This window comes from Strix aluco, chromosome 1 (genome assembly GCF_031877795.1).
Source record: "Strix aluco isolate bStrAlu1 chromosome 1, bStrAlu1.hap1, whole genome shotgun sequence".
NCBI lineage: Eukaryota > Metazoa > Chordata > Aves > Strigiformes > Strigidae > Strix > Strix aluco.
In genome coordinates, this window is record NC_133931.1 from 139,202,314 (window position 1) to 139,224,575 (window position 22,262).

The 22,262-nt window shown below is 41.8% G+C and overlaps 2 protein-coding genes across 3 annotated transcripts in view; one reads left to right on the forward strand and one right to left on the reverse strand.

The window, feature by feature from the left end:
- Positions 1-3,835: 3,835 nt before the first annotated feature.
- Positions 3,836-12,781, forward strand: MALSU1 (mitochondrial assembly of ribosomal large subunit 1). Its single transcript, XM_074837343.1, is given in 5 exon segments — positions 3,836-3,860; positions 3,863-4,072; positions 6,060-6,238; positions 9,111-9,192; positions 10,385-12,781. Coding segments are annotated over 5 exon segments (675 nt in total). The 3' UTR covers positions 10,564-12,781.
- A 1,430-nt stretch (positions 12,782-14,211) lies between these two features.
- Positions 14,212-22,262, reverse strand: part of IGF2BP3 (insulin like growth factor 2 mRNA binding protein 3) — a 116,998-nt gene continuing 108,947 nt past the window's right edge. For both annotated transcript variants that reach the window (XM_074837362.1, XM_074837353.1), the window contains exons 13-15: positions 19,237-19,368; positions 17,777-17,890; positions 14,212-16,838 (exon numbers count right to left, since the gene is read on the reverse strand). In XM_074837362.1, the coding sequence (XP_074693463.1) occupies positions 16,737-16,838; positions 17,777-17,890; positions 19,237-19,368 (348 nt within the window). In that variant the 3' untranslated portion in view covers positions 14,212-16,736. The remainder of the gene's footprint in view (positions 16,839-17,776; positions 17,891-19,236; positions 19,369-22,262) is intronic.

Here is a 22,262-nt window from a genome sequence, read left to right on the forward strand (position 1 = left end):
CTGTGGAATGAAACGTGCCATGGCCTATTCCCAGGCATTGACACTGAACTGCTGACACTGTTACACTGTTCAGGAGGTCCTAGCCCAGTCTTGCCCCAGGCAGCCTAGCTCCCCACCAAGCAAACCCCAGATTCTGGGAACCACCAGAGGCACTGTTCCCCACCGGGAGTTTGGCAGCAGCCACCCTGTTTTGCAGGGTTCAACAGCATGGATGCAGCTCATTACATGCCAGTTGGCCTCAGGATCAGAAAACAGGGCTGGACACATTTAGTTTCCTACTGGACATGGCTACCAGTGCACGAGCCTCACTATAAACTAGACCACAGACACCCGAGCAACAAGATGAGGCCCATCTGCTTGGCCCTCCCTGTTGAAACTTTTATTCTGAGTCCCATGTAAAATGCTTAGATGCTGTCTTTGTCTCCTTTGTTTCCATTGGTCTTGAGACACTGAACTGGCACCACCACTCCCCAGAGAGCAGATATGTGTTCTGTGTACAAGGGTCAGCAGAACAAGGGTTCTAGCAGGAAGGAGTAGCATTCAACTCCCTTTTCCCCCTCTCTTTTCATTCCTCTCTCTCCTGCTGTAAACATACATTAATTTCTGCTTGCTCCTCCATCCCTCTGTCTTTGACCACTTAATCAAATATATGAAAACCTCAGTATAAATAAAGCACTATGTCCAATTTCTGCTTTTGCATGATGCTTAGAAAGTATAAACTTCTGCAAAATCACCGTGCCTCCCCTTGTTCACTCTAGCTGCAATTCTGTGTTTAAAAACCTCATGTTGAGGCCTTTCCCAAGTGGTCTGGTCTTCCAGCCATCTGTGCTCATCGTTCTGCATCGTGGCATTTCACAGTGCAAGACCAGAAGTGAACTCCTGAAGGTGGGATTACTGGATGAGGAGAAAAGGAGGGCATCTTATTTGTAGAAGGGAAGAGGTTGCTAAAAAGGTTCTCCGAGATGAGAAAACAGATCAAAAATGCTTTAAATAGTTCCATAAGAGCCTTGTTGTTAATATTAAAGGTTATGATCGAAGTGAAATTAACTTTCAGTTGGGGGCTGGGCAAATGACCTTATGCAATCTATTTCTAAACCCTGAATTCTTTGAAGATCTATATATCAATATAATTAGCTTATTTACTGTGTCTTGGAACATCTCTGATACATACTGTTCTCAGTTCCTGAGGTGATATATAAGCATAATCATATTTTCCTGGTATCTTAGCAGACCTGTCAAATGCTTGTTGTTATCTGAATCTAGTCTTCACTACCACTTCCCCAGTGTGCACGGACACCTTTAAATGACTTAAGGATATAAAAAAAGCAGATTCAAACATTCCTGTGAGATTAGTTCTTTAGTTGTAATGTTCAACAGCCTCTTTTCTTCTTCTGTTTCCAGGTTCTCCAATTATTTTAATTCTTGTGTGGCCATTTCAATTATATTATTAAAGGCACCATATTTGCCATTCTTCCATCTTCCTATATACATAGCAGCCTATTGTCTAACCATAACTGGGCATCTAAAACTATTCTCTGACTTAATATTCAGGCAGTAATTTTTGGAGGAAAAGTGTTTTCTGTTTATGTCCTCTGTTATCAGCAAGGCTGTTGACAGGAAGGACCGTAATTTCTATTTGTTGCTCTAGCTTGAGGCAGGAGAGGGGTTTAATGGAAAGCTTAAGATGACCTGTAATGCATGAAAAAATTAAATCTGTCACAGCTATAACACTTAGGATTGGTGATGACGCAGGCTACCGCTGACCTAGGCTATATGCAGAAAGCATCTTGTTTCAACAAAACACTGCATGTTAAGAGCTCAGAGACATCTTAAGCTTTTGCATAGAGAACAGATTTCAAGCATACTTGAAGAACTGTTTTATCCTTTAACCTAAGTATACAGAATAGCTTGCACCATCTTCCTTTAAATACCATATCAGAATATTAAATTTTTATAATTTGATTTTGCCTTTTCAGCTGTAACTTCCATTTCATACATCTTTACTTTTATACAATGGAATCTAACTGCTGTATTGACAAATAAACCATCTAATGACTTTAAAGAGTACATTTCCTTTGTCTCAGAGAGATACCATCAGGTAAGAAACTTGATGAGTTGCTTAATTACCGATCACAACAGTATCTACCTCCAGAAAACACAACTGGATTTGCTTCAGTTCACTTACGCACAGCTGGTAGTACCGTGGGTTATCTAGCCATTTTTGCAGTCTTCCTCCAAGTGTGCTCAGAGCAACAGCACCACAGGCCTGAGAAGCGAGGAGACTTTCTTAACAACCAGACAACAGCTGAGGAACCCAATTTCAGAACAGATCAGGATACAAATGAACTTCATGTCCTTCAAAGGCAAGAACAGCTGACAAACAACAGATTTGTGAACGTCAGCAAATGTTACACGACAGGTTTCAGGCATCCCCTTTGGAGAAGTAACATGGAAGAATGACATCAAACATAAATGTATATCATCTTTAGAAAGAACATCTTTTCAAACATGTCACCAAGAGAAACAGAAACATTAGTTGGGCAACAAGTTTGTTAAAAAATACTTTAAAAAATGTATTATTTCAAACTGCTTGTTTTGTTCCTCCCGCCTTTTCTTTTTGAACACTTTTTATAGCACACAATTAAGACACTCATCAGATGTAGCATTTTTTTCTCACCTCAAGTATTTCTAAACTGAAACTAAGGCTAAAAGCCCCTGAAGGAATTGTAGATGAATCAAACTAAACCTTGCAAGAGGCATCCAGACACTGTGGCCTATTAGCGTAACTGACCACCTCCAGCCTTGTACAGCATAGTTGAATTTCCTTTAAAGCTAAAACTTTTATCACTACACGTCTCTATAATTCACAAGATTATGCCTTTTAAGTCTTAATAACTTTGCTTTACCATCATACTCAGCAAGGGAGGGAAAAACAGTCTGAACAGTAATTCTTTTATTTTATTGTCAGCATAAATGCCAATATCTTCAGGGGAAGGGGGTGGAGGGAAACAGGTTTCACCCACAGTAAATACAAATGCTTGAACTTGCCTAGGTCATAGATTTTTAACCCTTGACAACATTCTCCGTAGTGAAACAAATATAGCAAGACTACTAACCTGCGCCCATTAACAGTACATGGGAATCACACAAATGTAAAATACACTTTCCCAAGAAAAATGTGTTAGTTTCAAACCAGCTGCAGCTTTTTAGGCAAAACCATAGCCTTTAAAAAGGGGCAAAAGGCTTGAACTGGGATACGTGATTAGGGTTTATGTGGCAGTGCCCACGTTTTGTGGTCAGCCTCTTTCCAGCTTCCCAATAAACCATCAGAGCAGAGCGATGGTTACCGGTTACCGGTGTCCAGGTCCCGTTCCCTGCCCCCGATCCCTCCCCTTTACCACCTCGTGGCTCAGGCACCCCTCAGAAAACACTGACAAGCAGCGCAAAACGGGGACGGGGAAGGCGAGTCCGACCCCGACGCTCCCATCTACGCACCCAAACCCCCGCACCCGGACTCCGACAGGGGAGCGGGGGCGCCCCGGGGCTGGGCCGGAACACGGCGGCCCCAGCGGCCGTTCCTGTGAGAGAAGCCGCTGCTCAGAGGGCGCCCAGTCCCAGGGGAGCTCCCCAGAGCCGAGCACCCGAGCACCCGGCCGCCCTGCCACCGGCACCGCCGGCACCCACCCTCCGCGAACGCGCGGGCACAGCCCAGCGGCGCCCGCCGCCGCCTGGCGGTAGCCACTGCGCATGCGCCCAACGTGCTTCCCCGACCGACGGCAGGATGCGCCAGTGAGGGGAGAGGCGCGTCTCCGCCGCTGGCCAATCGCTGGGCGGTATGTCGGGGAGGGGCGGGCCGCGGTGCCGAGCGCGGCGGCGGGCATGTGGCGGGCGGTGGCGGGGGGGTGCCGGCTGCTGCGGCCCATCTCCGCCGCGGCGGGGGCCGCCCTCCGGCCGGAGCCTTTCCCCCGGCTGGCCGGGGCTCTCGGCGGGGTCTGCGCGGCGCCGCGGGGCGCGGGAGGCGGCGGAGCCGGGGCGCTGGGGGTGGCGGCGGCGGAGCGGCGCCAGGCGGCAGGTAGGGCCCAGCGAAGGGCGGCCTAGCCGAGGGGGCCGAGCTGCCGGCGTAAACCGGCGGGGCCTCTCCGTGCGCCACACCGGTCGTGGTCCTTGAGACTTCCCGCTTGGTACTTCGGTCTGGTTCTCTCGTGGTTGTTAAGTGTAATCGCTCTCGAGCTGTTCTCCTCAGGCTCCCGCAGGCCCCCGGCCTCGCAGCGGGTGAGGGAGCGCCTGTGTCGCGTGCCCTCCCCTGCTAGGAAGGCACGGCCGGAGCGCCCTCAGAGCTGGTAACCGCGGGGGTGAAGCGCTGGTGTCACGGCCTCGGCGCCAGGTAAGGCGCTGGCCCGGCAGGCCTGAGCGTGGTCGTGAGGCGGGATGTCAAGGGGACCGAAGGCCCTCAGCTCTGCCCCGCGCTCCCCAACTCTGTGAAATGGTGCCCTGAGCAAAACGTAGCCCCTCGGGAAGAAAGTAACTGCTGGGGATGCCTGGAATCTCATTCTGCAGCTGCGGGGGGATCCTGGGGGTGCCTGGTGCGATGGAATCGCCCTTACCTCGGCTGAGACCACAGGCCGCCGGGTCACGGCGTTTGTGCTGACCTGCCATCGCCTCCTAAGCCCTGCTGTAAAGCGGGGAGTCGGTGGCTAGCATAGACCAAGCCTCTGTGTAGATACATACAGGAACTTCTGTGAGGATAGTGGTGCCGAGTGGGAGGTGTGTTTCTCTGATGTACACTCTCAAAGAAATTTCCCTGTACAGGTAACAGTTTTAGCAGCACAATGGCTGGTTATGGATATAAAGCATTGTGTGCACAGAGCTGGCTTGTTGTTGTAGCTCTTCTGCAAATCTTCTCTAGCCTAGATCTGACCATGACTTGCAGTGTGGCAGAGTGTGCCTGGGGTTGTTTAGACCATTCGTTCTCTAAGTAGGCACTAGAGACTTCACATGTGGCTACCAGGCAAATATTTAACTTTTGTAACTGCTGCGTCCAGAGGAGCTGTGGCCACTGCTAATTTTCTGCATGTGTGACCACAGCAAAAGTTGAAAGAGTGCATGAGTCCCTAAGCTCAAAGGCTTTCATTTACAAAGATCTGATCCAATTTCATATCCCCATTCATGCATATAATATGTAACTATTGTTCTTTTGTTTGGCTTTTTCTTTATATTGGTAAATACAAAGCTTGGCTTTGTGCTGATGCTCAGTCTGCACTAAGGTTCACTTTACAGTGGCAGGCATGCATTGCTGACAGATTTAGATTATGCCTTGAGTATGCACACAAGTTGCATCTACATAATTAGAGCAAATTAGAAACAAACTGATTTCATGGTGTGAACAGAAGGTAGTTGCACAAACTTACTAGTTTTTAAGCTGGCTTGCTTAAACTGTTGAAGGACTGAAGCTTTGTCTGCAATATCACAATCCTCTGTGGCAGAACAGGCTAGGGAAAAAGAATTTAAGTGGCTTCACTCAATGTGAAGATAAAGAGTACCTTCACACTATATCACATCAGCTCTGTTTTCAGTATATTGATTTAATCTATTTAAGATTTTAGAGTAATTTCATCACCATGTATTGTCACAGGCCTGTTGAAAAGCATTGTTCTGAAATGCTTTTAATTTTGTCTGTTGTTTTAATAATGTCTGTTGAAGTACTTAGGTATCATTCATCTTAATTGACAAATACCTGATGATAGCATTGACTCTTAAGTACTAACTACATGAAATAAGTAAGTTACCTAAAAGAAACTTGATGTTTGCTAACTGCTATATCTAGTGATAGTGTTATTTATCTACCAGAAGAGTGCTTAGTTCTTCATTTTGATGGTTTTAAAAATTATTTTAAAAAATCTGCAGTTCATGTTGCATTGTCAGTATGAAACTAGACTCCACAATGAGTGACTAGCTTGGGCTATAATTCAGTTCATTGTCATTTTATGTAGTCTTAAGTGGTTGATTTTTGGAATCAAAAAGATAAATTGCCACTGTATTATTTTTTCTGTCTGTACCAGGTACTGTTCTTCCAAAGTTCAACATTGACTTTGTTGTAGCTCTGCTGAGGCAAGAAAATGCTAAAGACATCTGTGTCATCCAGCTACCTCCAGAAATAAAATACTGTAATTATTTTATAATTGTGAGTGGATCTTCAACACGACATCTCCATGCAATGGCACATTACATGCTGAAAATGGTAAGACAGTTCCCACTGCACTCTCTGGGTTTTGGGGAATGCTTTAATTGTTGTGAAAGGAATTTCTCCAGGATTGCACGTATAGGGGTGTACCAGACAAGATGAAACTACTTATCCTGATGTCATTTAGTCCTGAATACATCTAGCAACTACTTGTACTTCTTTCCTTTAGTGGTACTACTCAAAATGTAGAGAATATATTTTAAAAACAAACTTCTCTGTATTTAGAACAGTGGTGACGTTAGCACGGTTGGGTGGCTAGAACAAGAGTGATGTGAAACGGTGATGATGACCTATGTCCAGTTTTGTCTTCCATCCGGCAAGCTTCATAGCTATTTGCACTCATTCAAAATAGCTTAATCTGACTGTTCTCAAACCCTAATCCCTAAAATTTCCAGGTTCTTGGGTGTATCGTAAGGCTGGAAAAAAGGTGGCATGTTACGAGGCACAGGGACCCCTCATGGGCTTACTAAAGCAAATTGCTAGTTCATAGTCACCATACTGTGCGTGTACAGGAGAAAAGGAGAGGCAGCAGCAGCCATCCTTGCACAGAAACCTTGCACTGTTTGGTACAGTGTGAGGTATGTGACCAACCCCCATCTCAGTCAGGTGTCTGTACTCAATCTGTAGTTTGTCTTCTCTTCACACGCTTGCTTTCCCATCCTGACCCCATTTTTCCTTTGACTCATGGTTTTACTTTCTTCCTTCCAGTCCCATTGGTTTCAGCTGTCACTTGAGAGAGGGGGAGATGGAATTGCTTTTGAGTGCCTTTCTGAGCACGTGATGGAAGTTTCAGTTCCTGCAGAGAACACAAGATGCAACTTTGCAAACTAAAATTTTGCCTCAAACTAGAAGTTGTATTAGTGTGATTTGAATGTACTAAATTTAAGCACTTAATATGTACTGTATAACTTGCTAGTCTCAAATCAACAGCTCTTGGTATCCCCCAGAGCAGGAGAGAGGAGGGAATACCACCCACCCTGCAAAAACATGCCTGTGCCACAACTGGCTGCTCCCTCTGGTGGCTCTAAGAGCAGCTCTTTTGCAAGGGCAGAGCCTCTGGGGAGACGTGGCATCCTCCGGGGCATCACGAGAAACCGGGAAGCCTGGCTGAGTACTCAAGAGTGGTTCGGCTTGCCTGGTGGCATTGAAAGTTTTCTAGGCAAAAAGTAAGCTGAAGCTTCAGATGCAAAGCAGAGTGGGTGCTTGGGAGTGCTGCTAGGCAGCTGTCTAGCTTTACCATTACACTACCTAAAATGTTATGGTAAATCATGATTTACTCACACTAAAATGCAGAGGGGCTCATGTGTAGCATGAGGCCGTCCTGCTTCTCTTCCAGTAGCTTGTAAATGGCAGTCCCTAGTTGGGGACTGCGTACCCCTTCCTGTCTGGTTTCGTGTTGGAGGAAGAAACTAACCCTTGACTTTGTTATAATCTGTTCACCATTACAGAGCCTTTAAAGACAAGGCTGAAGAAAACTTGTAGCAGAGATCAGCCTTTCCAACCTGTGTTACATAGCTGATGGTAGTGCACGCTGGGCTCTTCAGTATTTTAACCAGACTTTCAGAGAGTCTTTGACAATTACGTGTTTTTGAGGATATCTCATAAGCTATCTTAAAGGAAGGTAGAGCTAGTTTTGAATTACATTTTGAAAGTTCTCCATTCTGTTTTGAGAACTGGGGCCATTGTCCAGCCGCCAGCATTGTGGGGGAACCGCCAGGAACCGTTGTGTTTTGTGATAATTGCTTTCCCAGTGAAGCGGGACTCACTTGCTAGCCAGCCATGCTGTTACAACCTGTTACTTTGTATTTTGTCTTTCATGGTAGGAAGAACTATTAGAGCCATGCAGTTTTACTCTCTGTTTCCTTGTGGACTTGTGCTGAGATAAATGTTTGGTTTGGCTTTTAATTTCAGCTTGAAAAAGATTTCCATGTTTTTTTCATTGACTGCTTCAACTAGAAATAAAGTAGAATAAAGAAGGTCTGTGAAGATGCAGTCGACTTTACTCCATTTTTTTTTTTTTCTAGTGATGCTTCTTGTAAAGAAACAAGTAGGTTATGGCCAGATCCCAAAATGACACTACTTAAGCCTCCAGTTGTCAAATTTCTTTAGCTCTGGTGGGTGCATAGGTTCTTTCTGTACTAGGTGGGGAGAGTTGAGCCTCTCCAGCTGGCATCTGTGAAAGCCACTACGTTGTATAGGGAAGTAACTACCTTGCCCTACCCGAGAGTTTGCCATCGTGCTTTGAGCTCCCTTTTCCCACAGTGGTTTGTAGCTTGGAAACCTGTGTGCCAGTCGTGCTTTCTCCCATCTTGCAACCTGAGTGTTGAGAGCGTGCGCTCAAGAGACAGGAGGCTTGTTTGAATGCCTTCCTTGTAGCATGGGTTGGAATTTGTTCTCTCCCCACTCTCATCTGAAAAGAAGATAAGCTTGGCATCTCTATTTCTGCATCCTTAACTGTCCAATGTAAAACAAACAATGAAAGGTATCTGAAAGGAAATAAAACTGAGTGGTAATGGCAGCTACAGGGAACCGATAATGGAAAGACTACTTTAATGCTAAGTAATTGTATTCAATATTCATCTTGAGAAAAAATGGACACTTATAAAATTCATGGATAACTGTATGGGAATTCTGAGCGCTAGGATTCCAGATTTGATACTAAATCCCATTGAGAAATCTGTACTTATTTTCTAGTGCTGCAAGTATATATTATTCTTTTTATGTGCAGACCCCAGAACCAACACAAAGTAATCTAACCCATTTAAGATTTAAAACAACTCTAGGTGACTCAGCAAAGCCCAGCTTATCTGTCGAATGCTTTTAAATAAATGCAAAGTATTTCATTTTCTGCCATTGCTTCTTCTCTCAGTACAAGCATCACAAAGAAGAAAGTGATCCTCATACTCGGATTGAAGGGAAAGAGACAGATGACTGGCTGTGCATTGATTTTGGTAAATATTTGTAAATCTGACAAATATTAAGTTCTGCATGAGCTCTTTGTTGAAGGAAGCATCTCACTATGGAGAGTTCACAATACTTTGCTGTTTTGGAATTCCAGTTGTTGCTTGAACTCAATGAGATACTAAATAAATTTTCACTAAAAGTCACTGGCACTAAGAAGAAAGCAGGAACTACTCTTCAGTTGCTAAAACAGGTCTTAATAAATTGAAGATAACAGTAGTGGAAAGAAAAGCTACTTCAGTCATTTTTCTCAGGTTTATGTAATGCCTGTTTGGGTGTGTGGGGGCTCTTCGTATGCTGCCCTCATAGTGAACTGTTGAACAGACTTTTCTACTGTCCAGATCATACCATGACACAGTGTAAAACCTCAGTCCTAAGAAACTGAGTTTAATTCTTTATTCTACAGCTGTGAAACTCTCTACACAGGCATAAAAGACTCTGCGTTCAGAAAGCATTTCTCCTTCGTTACTAGCTCTAGAATCTCACCCTCTAACTTTGTGTTTTGGCTTAAAAGAGAGCATGGGTGGGTGAGGGGCACTGCAGCCAGTGATGTTAAGCCTTGGTTACTTTACTGTCACTGATTTTGATAGTTATAACTGAAAACAGATTGAAATTTAAAGGCATGACTAGAAAAAAGTGCATTAGACATACACTGGCATTAATGTTCTCCACTATTGTTTGCACAGAATTAATGAAAACCTGTAAGAAAAACCTTATTATATCAAAGTTTGGACCTGTTGCGTTATAAAAACTGCCTGAGAATGGTGAGCAACACACCTCAGGGAAATTACTTGGCTAGAGCTGTATGTTGTTGGTCAGATAGGAAAGCTTAAAGTCCATCTATAACCTCAGGGAGGGGACTCTTTCGAGTAAAATTTCTTTTGATGTCCTTCTGTCCCCTAGAAGTCATAACTTCTTTGGTCTGGAGTCTCGTGATAGTTTTAATTTAAACCAGAATATTGTCCCTCTCATTCTCCTGGCTGTAGGCTTGGAGTCTTTTGAAGGACTGACCAATTCCTAACACTGTTCAAGAACTGGAATCTGCAACTTCAGAAGAGACCTCCATCAGATGACCCATTATATCTAGCCACAATGGGGGTGGAAGATTTAAACTTTGCAACTGGAAGTGTAGCAGTGCTTTACAGTTAACGTTAATTTGTTGTAAATTTCTGTTCTGTGCAGGTAGCATAGTGATACATTTCATGCTGCCAGAGACACGGGACACTTACGAATTGGAGAAGCTATGGACTCTTGGTTCCTACGATGACCAGTTAGCACAGATGATTCCACAATCATTGCCAGAAGACTTTATATTTGGACTGACTCCTAACAGCAGTGATCAGCTTGAGACAAGAACTTAATGCAGCTGCTGGGTGGAAAGAGAAATGACTGTGCCCTCACAGATGAGACAGACATATAGTCGTGATTACTGAATTAATAGTCATTACAGTTGATCAGCACAAAACAGTGTATTTATTGGATGTGCCTAAGTGAAGTTCTGAACAAGCTACAAAAATTATCAGAATCATAGAATTATTAAGGTTGGAAAAGACCCTTGAGATTAACCATAAAATATCAAAGAAGGAATCCTAGCATAAAGGAGCTTCCTGGGGGAGCCACTGTCTCAGTGGAACCTGTAGCAAGAAGAGTGGAGCAAAGACAGCTACTTAAGCTGCTTACACTGAAACTCTACAGTAATAGTTTTTCTTTGAAAGACATGCCTGGAGAGGCAGTGCAAAAAAGACTTGAGTGCTGCAAGGAAAAACTATGTGTAATAGTACAGTTTGGATGAGGCTTCTTGTATTAAGCCATTTGCTTCTGGTCACAATGAAGCAAGTCATGTTCTGAGTTGAAGGAAGAGAGAAAACAGACTGGTGTTACTGAGCACATAAAAGCCAAGAGCAGCAGTGACAAATACAAGTGTCTTAATGGAACAGTAAGTCAGTTTTTCAGCCAAGTCTGTTTTTAATAATAATAAAAAGAACTGAAGAGCTTCAATTCCTTGTCTTCATGTTAAAACATTCAATGTGCAGTCAGCTCTTCTAGTTTTCCTCTCACCTAGTTTCTGGAAAAGGACACTGAGGCAACGTGCTCTGGCAGTGTAAACATTCAGCTCCTTTGAAGTGGGCAAGAGTCCTAAAGGAAGTCCTTCGGCACTGAGCATTACTTGCTGCTAATGGCCTGTTTGGCACTTTCAGAAGTCATTGCACAGTGTGTTCTTAGTCCAACTGGTGCACAGTCTAATAACCAGTTAGAAGAGCTTCAAGATGGTAACAGAACTTATCTATGTAAAACAAGATGCTTTTCTCCACTACAGGACAGGGCTTTCATCACTAGATTAGGATCTGTTCCTTCTGGAGAAGCTTGCTCTGCTGTGCATCAGGAAGCAGGAAGAGTAGACACTGAGGGTAATCACCTTTTTTCCTCCATAGCCCCGCAAACTGCTTTAAGCCCTGTCTGCATCTCCTCCCTGTACAGCAGCTGCTTGTAATGCTCAAAGAAAGTGTCTTTGGTTTTCTGTGCCTGTGGTTGTGGTGTTGAGGGGGAATGGGGTGTGTATTTTTTTAAAAAAAACCAAAACAACACACAAACCAAAAAACCTTCTCCTTCATTTCAGACTGGTCATGTTTTCTTGCTGTGTCTAGCCTCTTCTTTCAGGAATAACTGCCCCTGAGCTCACCTGCTCACTGATACAAGGGAACAGATCTGCAAATTAAGCAAGGAGCATTTCTTGAATGTAGTTAAACTATGCAGATAAACCATCTTTGCCTACAAAATAAAGGTATTGGTGGTAAGTCTGACTGCAAAGAAAGATTTGTCAATAAGTAATCCACATGGGGGAAAGATAACCTTGGCCATCTTACAGAGCGATGGGTTCTAAATTGGGTGTTTCTTCCTAGGAGGGATACATAGGAGTAACTTTGGATCATTCCCTGAAACCATTTGTCTTTTACTGCTGCTGCTGAAGATAAGTAATGCTAGATGAATAGAAGCAGGTTCAGCAAACATCATGTCATTATATGAACCCATATCTAGTAACCAGAAATGCATACTGTATCCTGTTTCAAAGAGCACAGTAACAAAAGAAGCACCCAGAAAAGAACAGTAAGAGATAGGGAACAGCTTCCATGTGAACAGACTAGGACTCTTAGCGCCAAAAAGAGGTAATAGTCTGTAAGACAAGACAAAAAAAAAAAATGAACAGCGGAGACAAAACAGGAAAATAAAAAGTATAACTGAATTTACTGCCAAAGCACATTGTGAAAAGGAGCTATATGGAACATCCACTGGTTGCTGTTAAATAATCACAACTGCCAGCTCAAGGAAGGCACTTCCTCATCCCCTATTTTCACAGCAGCAGTCAGCCTGTCCTGAGTTACCGCGGTGCCCCGGCCAGGTTACCTGCCTGACCTCAGTGAGCCTTTGGCCTCAGCCTCTTAAAAACTGTGACCTAGGAACTAACAAAGATGGTCTGGATGATCAGTACTGTGCAATGTTAAACCCCTTTTGGAAGAAAAACAGGCTTCAGTTCTATGGATCAGGTGATTTCTGTGTAAAATAAAAATACTGAGCAGCTTGTCCATTGACTATAGATTCATCATTCAGTCCTCCTGTACTGATGTACATGCAGGTTTGGCTCAGTGCAGAATGCCTCGATGGTGGGATGAACAGGAGAAACAACTACCAAGGTGGGACTTTTGTCATCATTTCACTAATTTGCTGCCCCATATTCAAGTAACTTCATTACCAAGCAGTGTTTGCATCCATCAGTTGAGCTAACATCTCTGTTGCAGCCCAGCTCAGGTACTTACTCCACAATTTTTCATGTTTATTTAAAAATCCTATGCCCTGATACCATGTTGAGACCACACTGCCCTGCACAGCACACATGCTTCATTTAATGAAAACTAATACAAAGAGCGCATGCCTTGGAAATTGCAGCTTAGGAATAAAAGCTTTGACAGGTTAGAAGCAAATAAAAGCATCATGATTAAGCAAATGCTTAAAACAGTCTGGGGTTTAGCTGTCAAATGCACCAGAAATACAGAGGAAGGCTTCTTATGTTGCTCAAATGGCAGTGATGCTGGTTCCAAGAAGATAGCTCAATATCAGCATAGAAAAATGAGCACAGAGGTGCCTGTGAAATGCAATACCCTATGCAGTGTCTTCTACAGACATAATTTCAATTGCCTCTTTCAGCCGGTTGGTCCCAGTAAATGAGCTGTAAAGATAAGTGGGAGGGTTCAAGAGTTTGGAAAACAAGATTGGTTTTCCACTCCTCTTCAAAAGGTACAGAATTATATTATTCACGACAGTGCTTCACTCCCCAACCCTTCCCTCTCACACTAAAGTGCTCATCTAGTCTCATTTCTATTCCAAATAACATTAACAAAGATCTAATTGGAGAGGTGATACCGCCTCACTGGCAAGAGGTGTGTGTTCGGGTGGTGGGAGTGAGATACAGGTTGCCATCACATCTGTTTGCTAGTGTGACTGGTTCTGCCTATCCAAGCTTCTAGGCCTGTTACAGAGTTTCAATCACCCTGAGAGCACCAAGGTAAAGACTGGGTAAAAAGCAGCCCCCCGCCCAAAAAAAAAAAAAATTTAACTGCGATTCAGATCTCATTTCAAACCTGTTAAATATTCCTGCATGTTTGCCCTGGGTCAAGGCAGTTGAGTACACATCCCTTCCACAGCAAATCAGCCTAAGTGATCTGCTAAACACTGAAACCGTGAACTACAGGTTGTACCACAGACTATAACGTCGTTATTTGAGAGAGAGAAGGTGAATTGTAAGCCACAGAAGTCACTGCTTGTGTTGGGAAGTGAAAACTTTGTAACCTGGCTGCTGGATGCCCTGACAGCTATGGAATACCTCTGGGTGACTCTTCATCCTTATCCAGTTATTACGGACAGAAAACCAACTTGATCAAAGTACCACAAATACTTAGAACAGTCTGTCCTTATGCCTCAAATTTAAAAAAACACCACACAACTTTATCTGATGATAGGAGTTAAACTCTTTATTCCATTCAGAGGCATCTGGCAAGTGGAGCTGCATTGGGGGGCACATTACAGATGAAAAATGATCCATACTTTGTGGATATTGAAATCATTTACAGTATTTACTTTCTAGCTATTCCCAAATACTCCAAATTACCAAGTCTCAATTGAAAAGAAAAACATGATTTACCATACTAAGTCTAGAAATTTAAGAGAGATGACAGTATTTAAATCAGCAGATGTAAATGCAGCGCCTATTTGTAAAGGAATTTTTATGGAAAATAATGAAGTCAAATCCTTCTCAAACGTTAAGAAAGGAACGTCAGACTGACTTAAGCCTCAACAAAAATTAAAATGCTATGACTTTTCATACTTCAGTAATTTTAAATTCATTGTAAGAAAAAAAATTATCCTAAAGGCTAGATGAAGGTCACTGTCAAAAAAGGAAAAGAAACTCATTTTTCATTGCTAAAACTACAACATAAGTTTGTGGTTTTTAAACCAATTAGTAAAGAAGAGATGCAGGAAAAACACTTCAGACCATTTTCAAAATTATCTAATCTGTACAACAATGATCTTTGGGAAGATTATCTAAGTCTATGTAGTAATGCCTCTATTTCAACATGAACCTAAGAGGTAGATAACAAAATGATGAAACAAATGTTTTTGCTCGTTGTGCCCCTCAAATCAGTGCAGCATGGTGATTCTGATCATCTCATGCACAAAAAACATCACAAAAAAAGGTTCAGAGGTAATAGCATGGCTCTGTCGACCACACACATACAGGCGCGCACGCGCACACACACACACACAGCAGTCTTTATGCACCATGTGTTGCCACATTTTTTTTTTCTTAAACTGAGGTAGACTGAAGTTTATTGTAGAAACTTGAATGTGTCACTATTACCACAATCATCATTCAAATTACATTCGGAAATTAAAAAATTTGGTAACTTTCCTGTTATCCCTGCCTTTTGACATTTTTTTTCTTCTCTAATGGTTGGTTGCAGAACGTGCATAAATCCTGCTGCATCTATTATAAGCCAGGCTAGAGAGGTTGTTGTTTTTGTTTTGTTTTTTTTTTTTCTTGTAATAATTTTTAAAACCTTCAAAGTGGCTTAGTGTGGCCCATAACAGCGGCTGGATATGTAAACTTAGCCTTTCATTATCTTTCAATGTGATCAAACACTGTTTGACCTTCCCCCATCGTGGTAACTGAAAGCAGTATGATGTGATCCGCAGACAGCAGAGACCCTCGTGGCCTCAAATACGCTCTAGCAGATCAAGTGTTCTATCAAACTGAAGATGAAGCTTGCTCTTTGAACAAAATGGCAAAGTCCAAATGGGCTGCAAATGGTTAAATGTAGCATTATTAGGTAGTGATGGTCAAAGGCACAAAGGGTTCATGCATTCAATCAAGTAGCACAAAAAAAAATTCAGCCTCTTGCAGCCTTCTAAATTTTTCCCCCAACCCCAGCCTCTTGCCATCACTTCCTTGTCCTGTTCCCAAAAAAGTACCGTCACAAACTTTTTCATCCCATCTTAAAAGAAAACTAAACGGCATTGCTGCTATCAGAATGTTGGCATCATTCACTATCTTTTGAACATTCACTGAATTTTTTTTTTTTAAACAAATGATGGTGTTGAAGCCCTCAGAAAATCTGAGGCTATGTTTTTTTTACCCACCTTACTCCCATCAGCCAGCAGCTAGAAGTGCTCTACTATATTTTTCCCCGATAAGCCTGTAGTACTCCTGGCTGGTGGCTGATCAAATTTTAATTTTTTTTTAAAAAAATAAAATGCTCAAGAACTATTAGCTTTATAAAGTATACAAAATACCAAAAAAAAAGCAAAAAAGGAACAATTTCTCATTGAGGTACTAAATGCCTGAGGTAGTTTAGTAAAATGCATATTTATCTTTTTATGCCCTGGCCAACACCATTCAACACTTCCCTTAGGTTATTCATGGCAGTGTTATGTAAAAATGCAACCAAATTCTTCTTAAAAAATGCCACTTGTTTCAACGTTGGGACTAACACTTAAACTCTTGTCAATACCCTTGCTCTAACCCTAGCCCACCCACAATCCCACCCTCCAAATGTGTTTCTTCTTTTACAACTGGACCTATAAGAGCAATGCCTTTTCTTTTTTTTTGTTGGTTTTTCTTTTTTCTTTTCTTTTTTTTTTAAACCAGTGAACTCAGAAGAGAAAGCTTCATTAAACCAAGTTCTAAAATTGTTGGGGAATAATAAGAACAATAAAAAAGACTAACGAGTTTATGTTAAATTGTGAGAATAGAACAAAAGGGAAGTGAAGGGGTCCTTATTTTAAAGCTGGGTTTCAAAAGTTTGAGAGAGCCTAAAGAATACATTCTCAGAGACAGCGTTCAACGGTTGCCTGGTCCTCGAACAGGTGATTGGCTTGGTGGATCTTCTGCATATAACTTCAACAGGTGCTCACCACCCGTCTCTCTGTCGCACAGTCTGTCTTTGGTCTGGCATCTGTCTCTGATGGGCCATTTTCTAAACCTTTATTTTCGTCTTGGCTGAGGCTGTCCGCTTTGCAATGTTTTTTGCTGTTGCTGCTGCCTTCTTACCTGAGCCAATATTTCCTGAATTTTTCTCTGAGCAAGCTGAAGGACAAAGAAGAAGAAACAAGCTATCATGATGCCATGCTGCAGTGACTGCTGTTTATAACCGACTATAGATGCTACTTGGATTAAGAAAATCTGGAATAACTAAGTTCCCAGTAGTGACAAGATTACTCATCAGTTAAAATACACCTGGGTTAGTCATGATGTACAACTTAATTTCTAATTTTTCTTCTTTTTCCACCTAGCACACCTACCTGCATGGTCAGTTTTCACATCTGCAATATAGAAAACATCAGCATAGGAAAATGACTACCAACATTAAGATTACTGATGCTACAGGCTACTTTCATTTTACTGCTTTGAAGATACTAATGTTTTATAAGAACCACTGTTTTAATAGAGTGGACAATATTTTTTTTTTTTTTTTTAAACACACCAAGGAATCCAGAAGGTCAAACTTACAGGATTTACCAGCCCTCCCATCACCTTTCTGAATTACAAGTCACCTATAGCAAAGCATCAAAAGGAATTGGTCTGAACTAAGAATGTGGTGAGGGGAAAGAATCTTGTGATCCTTTTCTTTATGATATTAAATCAACAGATTGGGCAATGTGGACAAATTGCATATATAGGTGCAGTTCTTGCCAGGCTTGTACCTCCTTTCCCCATCTGATTTTCAGTCCAATCACAACTTGGGTTTTCTTTTCCTCAGAAAGTTTGAGCAGTGCCAGAGCCTACATATATCAATAGGACAATTTAAGAAAATTGTTTTACATATGTAACAGTGCAATATTGTTATAAATGTGTCTCAAGGCATGAGGGAAGTTTATTGCACCAAGACAACTAGAGGAGCCTGGCAAGCAGTGCTTTCTGTATCCTGAAAAAAAGTCTTCCATCCCTTGGCTCTAGCACATGGATATAAAAGACAGACCATGGAAACATCAAGGTAATACAGAAAATCATTCCAGTCCTCCTACCTGGCATGCATAGAAGTGACCAGTTATTTTCACAACCACCTGATCATTTTCATCAGGTGTCTGGTCACGAGGGACTACAACTTCTGCACTTGTCAAGTTTTGAAGCTCATTTACCTGTAAATAGATAGAAGAAGTCAAAATCTTAAACAAACAAATATCCCACAGCCACCAAGCCTCAAAGATACTGCTCACCACAGAAACATCATCCTCTAAGTTATGTTTAAAATAAGAAACCCACTAACAGAAAGCATCTTTGTGCAGCAGCGTGCACGTGGCAAGATGAGCTTCTTGTGTCTCTAACATAAATTAGCACCAAGTTCTCTAGATTTGTAGAAGTGTTTTAAAGACTAAATACAACACACAGAAGGCGTTAAAATACATGACTTAAAAAAGGAAATAGATGCCACAGTGTTTACAGTTGAGTTTACAAGTTTAAGGTCAGAAAACTCATACAATGTATGATGTAGGGAAGAAAAAAAAGTCAAAGTATTTATACGTTTTTCCTTGAAAAACCACCACAAGATGGAGAACTCCAAAAAGAACAATGAGAAGTGTCCACATTATTTTCAGTAGCCTATCAGCTTCCATAATGTTAAGTAGAGGTAAGGTTAGAATCCTTGCCCTGCTTACACTAATCTTATTTTAGAAATGCACAGCATCATTTAATCAAAAAATGTTTTAGATTAACAACTTCTCACAGATGTTTGTCCTTAAACCTCTTACCACTGCAAGTAAGGAAAGAGGCCATGTTTGTCTCCTGACAATTTCAAGACCCTGTTGCACTCAAGGAGGGAGACCCAAGACTGAACTTTGCTAGTAGCAGCTAGCTCCTGACTTGAAACCATATAAAAATATTAGAGTACCAACACCTTTTCGGGACTGAAAAATCTGAGTGATGTTACTTCATGCAACAAACTGAGCTTAAGAAGTGCCATCAATTAAGTTGAAGCAAAAAAAAAATTCCCCCCCCAATATTGAGGTCTGAACATGTCAATTTCCTACCACTTATTTAGAAATTATGCTTTCACTAAGTTTTGGCCAGAAATGCCACCTTTGGACACACTGGATTTAGTTTTAGTTCCATGAGATTAGTGAAATCTTTTTGCAAAATCTGGCATAAGATAAGGTTCACAGAAGCAGGTCTTGAGTGGGAGTGTTTTCATTTTAAATAGAAAAACTACATTTCTATTAAAAGCCCTGCAGATCTAACCAATTTTTGTTAAACTCTGGAGTTTTTTTGTTTTAGATTAAATAAATCATTCTATGAGATCAACTTCTCTTGACTCCACACTAGAAGAAAGGAAACCTTAACAAGTACAGCTAAGAGACTAGCACCTGCTTTAATAACTTCAAAGGATTAGCTATTAGTTAGCTAAACATTTAAACCTTATACATGTATACACACACTGAAATAAGAAACATAACTGAACAACACTAAGAGTTTTATTTCAGCTACTTACTGTTTTGCCTCCTTTACCAATAACTCTACCAGCAGCATAGGATGGCACTTTTATATGAGCCTCAAGTTTCACTTCTTCTTTAGGTCCAAAGAAATTTTCTTCTTTAAGTTTTCCATAGATTCTCCCTTGAGCCTGCAAAAATGCTTTCAGTTAGAGAATGTGCTTACTAAAATCTAGTTAACTTCAAGACATTCCAAAGAGGAGAATTCTTAATACATAACCCTAACAAAGCATTTTCCCTAATAAATATTTTTCTAAAAGAAGTCTCTGTAGTAAACTAGGAAGCTGACTGTTCAGCTTTAAAGATTGCATGACAAACCAGGGAATCATTGAATAATTCAGAGATCATTATTATTCTGCTTTTCAGTAGAAATACTGCTTTTAAAAGAAACTATTGCAGCTCTATAGAGGTAGAGTGTGGTGGGAAAAAGAACTGTCATTTTTTTATTACACCCAGAAACACAGAATGCAATCAATTGGTTCAGAAACCCATTCTTTTAAGGATACTTTGCTTAAAAAAAAAAGCAGCCCCCCACCCTGCCAAGTCATGGGATAAAGACTCCAATTAGAGCAAATAGCTTACTTTTACAATCCATTACAACATACTGTTTAAAAATGAATAAATCTGAGCTTTCTCAATTTCCCAAAGTGAAAAATCAAACTACCTAGATCTAAATAGCACCATGGGAACAGTATTACCCCAACCAGCACACAGTTCACTTTTCTGGGGAACACGCAAATGCCAGGTAGCAAGAAGAATGTCCCGAGACTAAGCTCATGAATCTTGACAATTTTTAAACATATTTATTTCCTTATTCCCTGCCATTCATCAGTAAATTCTTGAGAAATAGTAACGAGATCTTCTACTCCACATCTCCTAGAGCATCAGAAGAACATTTCTGTTGAGATACTGAAGAGAGATGCTCTGTAAAGACCATAAAACCTAAGACCATAAAGCCTTTCCACTTCAGATTCTTTATCACCTTCTTTAAATCACACTCACCAGCCCTGTCACTGCATACATGCTGAAACCAACCATCTTACAGGCCACCACTGCCACAAAATAGAAGTCCAAAAAGATTGCACAACGTGATAATGATTTTAAATAGTGGCAGCTTATTTTATCTTATTTCTAGCTCACATTCTAAAAGCCTACTCAAGTTCATGCTATTCTAGAAAGCGTAAGATGTAAGACATTTTGTGACTTTGGAGCTGGAAGTACTCAGTATTTTGGGTAAGTCAGACTCCACCTGAAGAGTATGGAAAAATCTCTAATGCATGGCTTTGACCTAGATGGGATACTGCAGGTCATGGGACCCTGTCACAGAGGACAAAAGCTATCATTTTTTCAGTGACACAAAAGACAAGCCATACAAGAACTACCATGTTCTGTCACCATCTACAGCCCTAGAATCAAAGATTCCTGTTCCAGGAAAACTTCAAAAGGGTTTGCCAAGAGCAGATAAACCACTACTCCCAGCCATCATCTTGAGCTGGAGATTCTGAAACTATTTCCAAATTTGTTAGAGACAGACAGTAGCCAGCATAGCCCTTTTTATTTCAATAGCAATACTTTTCACGTGCATAAGACCTTGACAACTTGCACAGGCTGCAGGGCTCAGTGGGAGAGGTACTATAGGAAAAAAACATGCATTACTGCTGAATTATATAAAGCAAGGTGAGATGTTGACTTTTTAAAAAGACAGAAGATGTATTTCCAACATCCCAAATCTTTCAGCTCTTGAACAAGTCTCAAGAAAAAGAAACCACCTAACTGGGCTGCAGCTCCTTCACAGTAAAATAGTGGCTGAAAGATGTTGCCTACACTAGATTCCACTTTGCTTGCATGTGTCCCATATCCAAGGCAACATGATCATCTCTGAACATTCATGTCACAGGTGTGCCTAAACTCTAGGGAGCACTGCAGCAGAGGCTGTAAACAGTGGCATATTCTCTTCCCATTGCCTTGCTAATAAATAGCCCTGCATACCACGACATCCTCAGACTACTGCAGCTGAGGAAGAAAGGGGTGCAGCCACTGCAGCTACTATGGACATGAATCACAGACAGCAGAACACAACGTAGTAGGGAAAGGATGCCAAATTCACAGGCTCTGGGATGACACCGCCTCTCCAAGAAGTGGTTACTCATCTGAGCAGCACCTATACCCTCTTCAAGTTGTGCACCCAGATTACATTCTTGGTGCCTAACAAGCAATAGCTTATGCTCAAAGATAGAGAAGACCTTTCTTAAACAGAGCTTAAGGACAGCATTAATGAAGTTTAGCCCTGACTGTAGGGCATGCTTCAGGTTAATACTGGTGATAAAAGAAAGGACTGAACTCTACCTCTGCCCATCTCAGTCAAGAGGGCACTGCTCAAAGAGTAGTAAAAGACTACAAGGACTGGAGCTGAGGGAAGCCCCAAGGCATAACCCTTCTCCTTCACAAGGCCAGCATACTCAGAGGCATCAGCTGTGCTAGTACATTGATCCCTCTTTTGCAAGTGGAAGTCCAAGTGTAGAGAATTGACTGATTGATATGGTTTTAACCAATGTATGGGGTGCAGAAATGGGAGACTTTCCTCCTTGCATGATCCAGAGTGGGGAGAAGAGCTGGCAAAAGAACTCTGTGGGAATTCAATTCTATCTTAGGGAGGAAGCCTGAGGACAAGCCTTTGCCTACATGAAAAGTCAGGATAAGGGATGCCCAAATCTACTTCGGCCTGCTACTTCTTGAGGGTAAGTTCACTGATATCTGATGGAAAGAAAAGGTAGCCAGAGTCTGACCTTGTGCCGATCCCAGATCACAAGAGCACTCCATGTATGGACCATGCCCTGTGGCCAAGCCCACATGCACACAGAAAACCCCAAGGAGGCAGAGCTTCTAAATTATCCTTTGCCTTCAATAGCTTCTTGAATGTATATGGTAACCAAGCAATAATCCCAAATGTATCTAGTTCTCTGTTACCACTGCAAAATACCTGCCCTGATGCTTCTCCAAAATTCCTAAAGGCATTAATGAAACT